The sequence below is a fragment of the Sphaeroforma arctica genome (genome assembly GCF_001186125.1).
Source record: "Sphaeroforma arctica JP610 unplaced genomic scaffold supercont1.8964, whole genome shotgun sequence".
In the NCBI taxonomy this organism is placed as follows: domain Eukaryota; class Ichthyosporea; order Ichthyophonida; genus Sphaeroforma; species Sphaeroforma arctica.
The window spans coordinates 1-745 of NW_014031594.1; the positions used below are offsets into that span (position 1 = coordinate 1).

The following is a 745-nucleotide window of genomic DNA, read 5'->3' on the forward strand; positions in this document are numbered from 1 at the left end:
CGTTACCTAACTACAATACTTATATATATATATATATATATATATAACAGAACACATTCAGATGAATAAATTGGTGCAAGCAATCGACAACGCAACACAAACCTGTGAGCCACCTCCGGAAGTGGGTTTAATGATCATGGGGAAGCCAACCACCTCAGACGCATTGGTGCAGTCCGCAATGGTAAAGATACTCGCAGAGGCAGGGGTATTAAGACCAGCCCGTTCCAGAGCCTTACGCGTAGCATACTTATCCCTGGCCATTACATACGAAGCATGGAGATTACCGGGCAACTTCAGGGCATCACATACGCCGCCTACAATGGGCTGTGTGCTCTCGTGAGGAGACCAGCACCCGTCAATGTGTGGACTGCCAGCGGCTTTCCACGCGGCTACTACGTTCTCACTTGCGTCGTCTTCGCCCATCTTGGCGAACAGCTGGTAGAGGACAATTAACGAGGCATTAGAATACTTGTCCCTGGACAACTGACGGTTATCAGACTCTGTGGAAGTACGCTAAAGTATACCATTAATTCGCCGAGTAGGCGGTTTATACACATGTACTCACAGCTAAAAGTTTACAAGAAAATATTAAATGGCACAAACAACCCAGATATTTTTATACCGAGCGAATCGTAGTTCACGCAAGCACGACAAATTGCTTGCAGGTATCAAACACATACCTCGTGATGGAAGCACTTGCCGGCTTTGGCCATGGCGTAGTAATTGTCATTCTCCTTGCCTTCCT

The 745-nt window shown here is 46.6% G+C and overlaps 1 protein-coding gene across 1 annotated transcript; it reads right to left on the bottom strand.

Moving 5' to 3' along the window:
* Positions 1–57: 57 nt before the first annotated feature.
* SARC_16817 (hypothetical protein) lies at positions 58–435 on the bottom strand (the record flags this gene model as incomplete). The annotated part of the gene is made up of 1 exon (XM_014289077.1): positions 58–435. The coding sequence occupies one exon, from the start codon at positions 433–435 to the stop codon at positions 58–60; it is 378 nt and encodes a 125-aa protein (XP_014144552.1).
* Between the last annotated feature and the right edge of the window lie 310 nt (positions 436–745).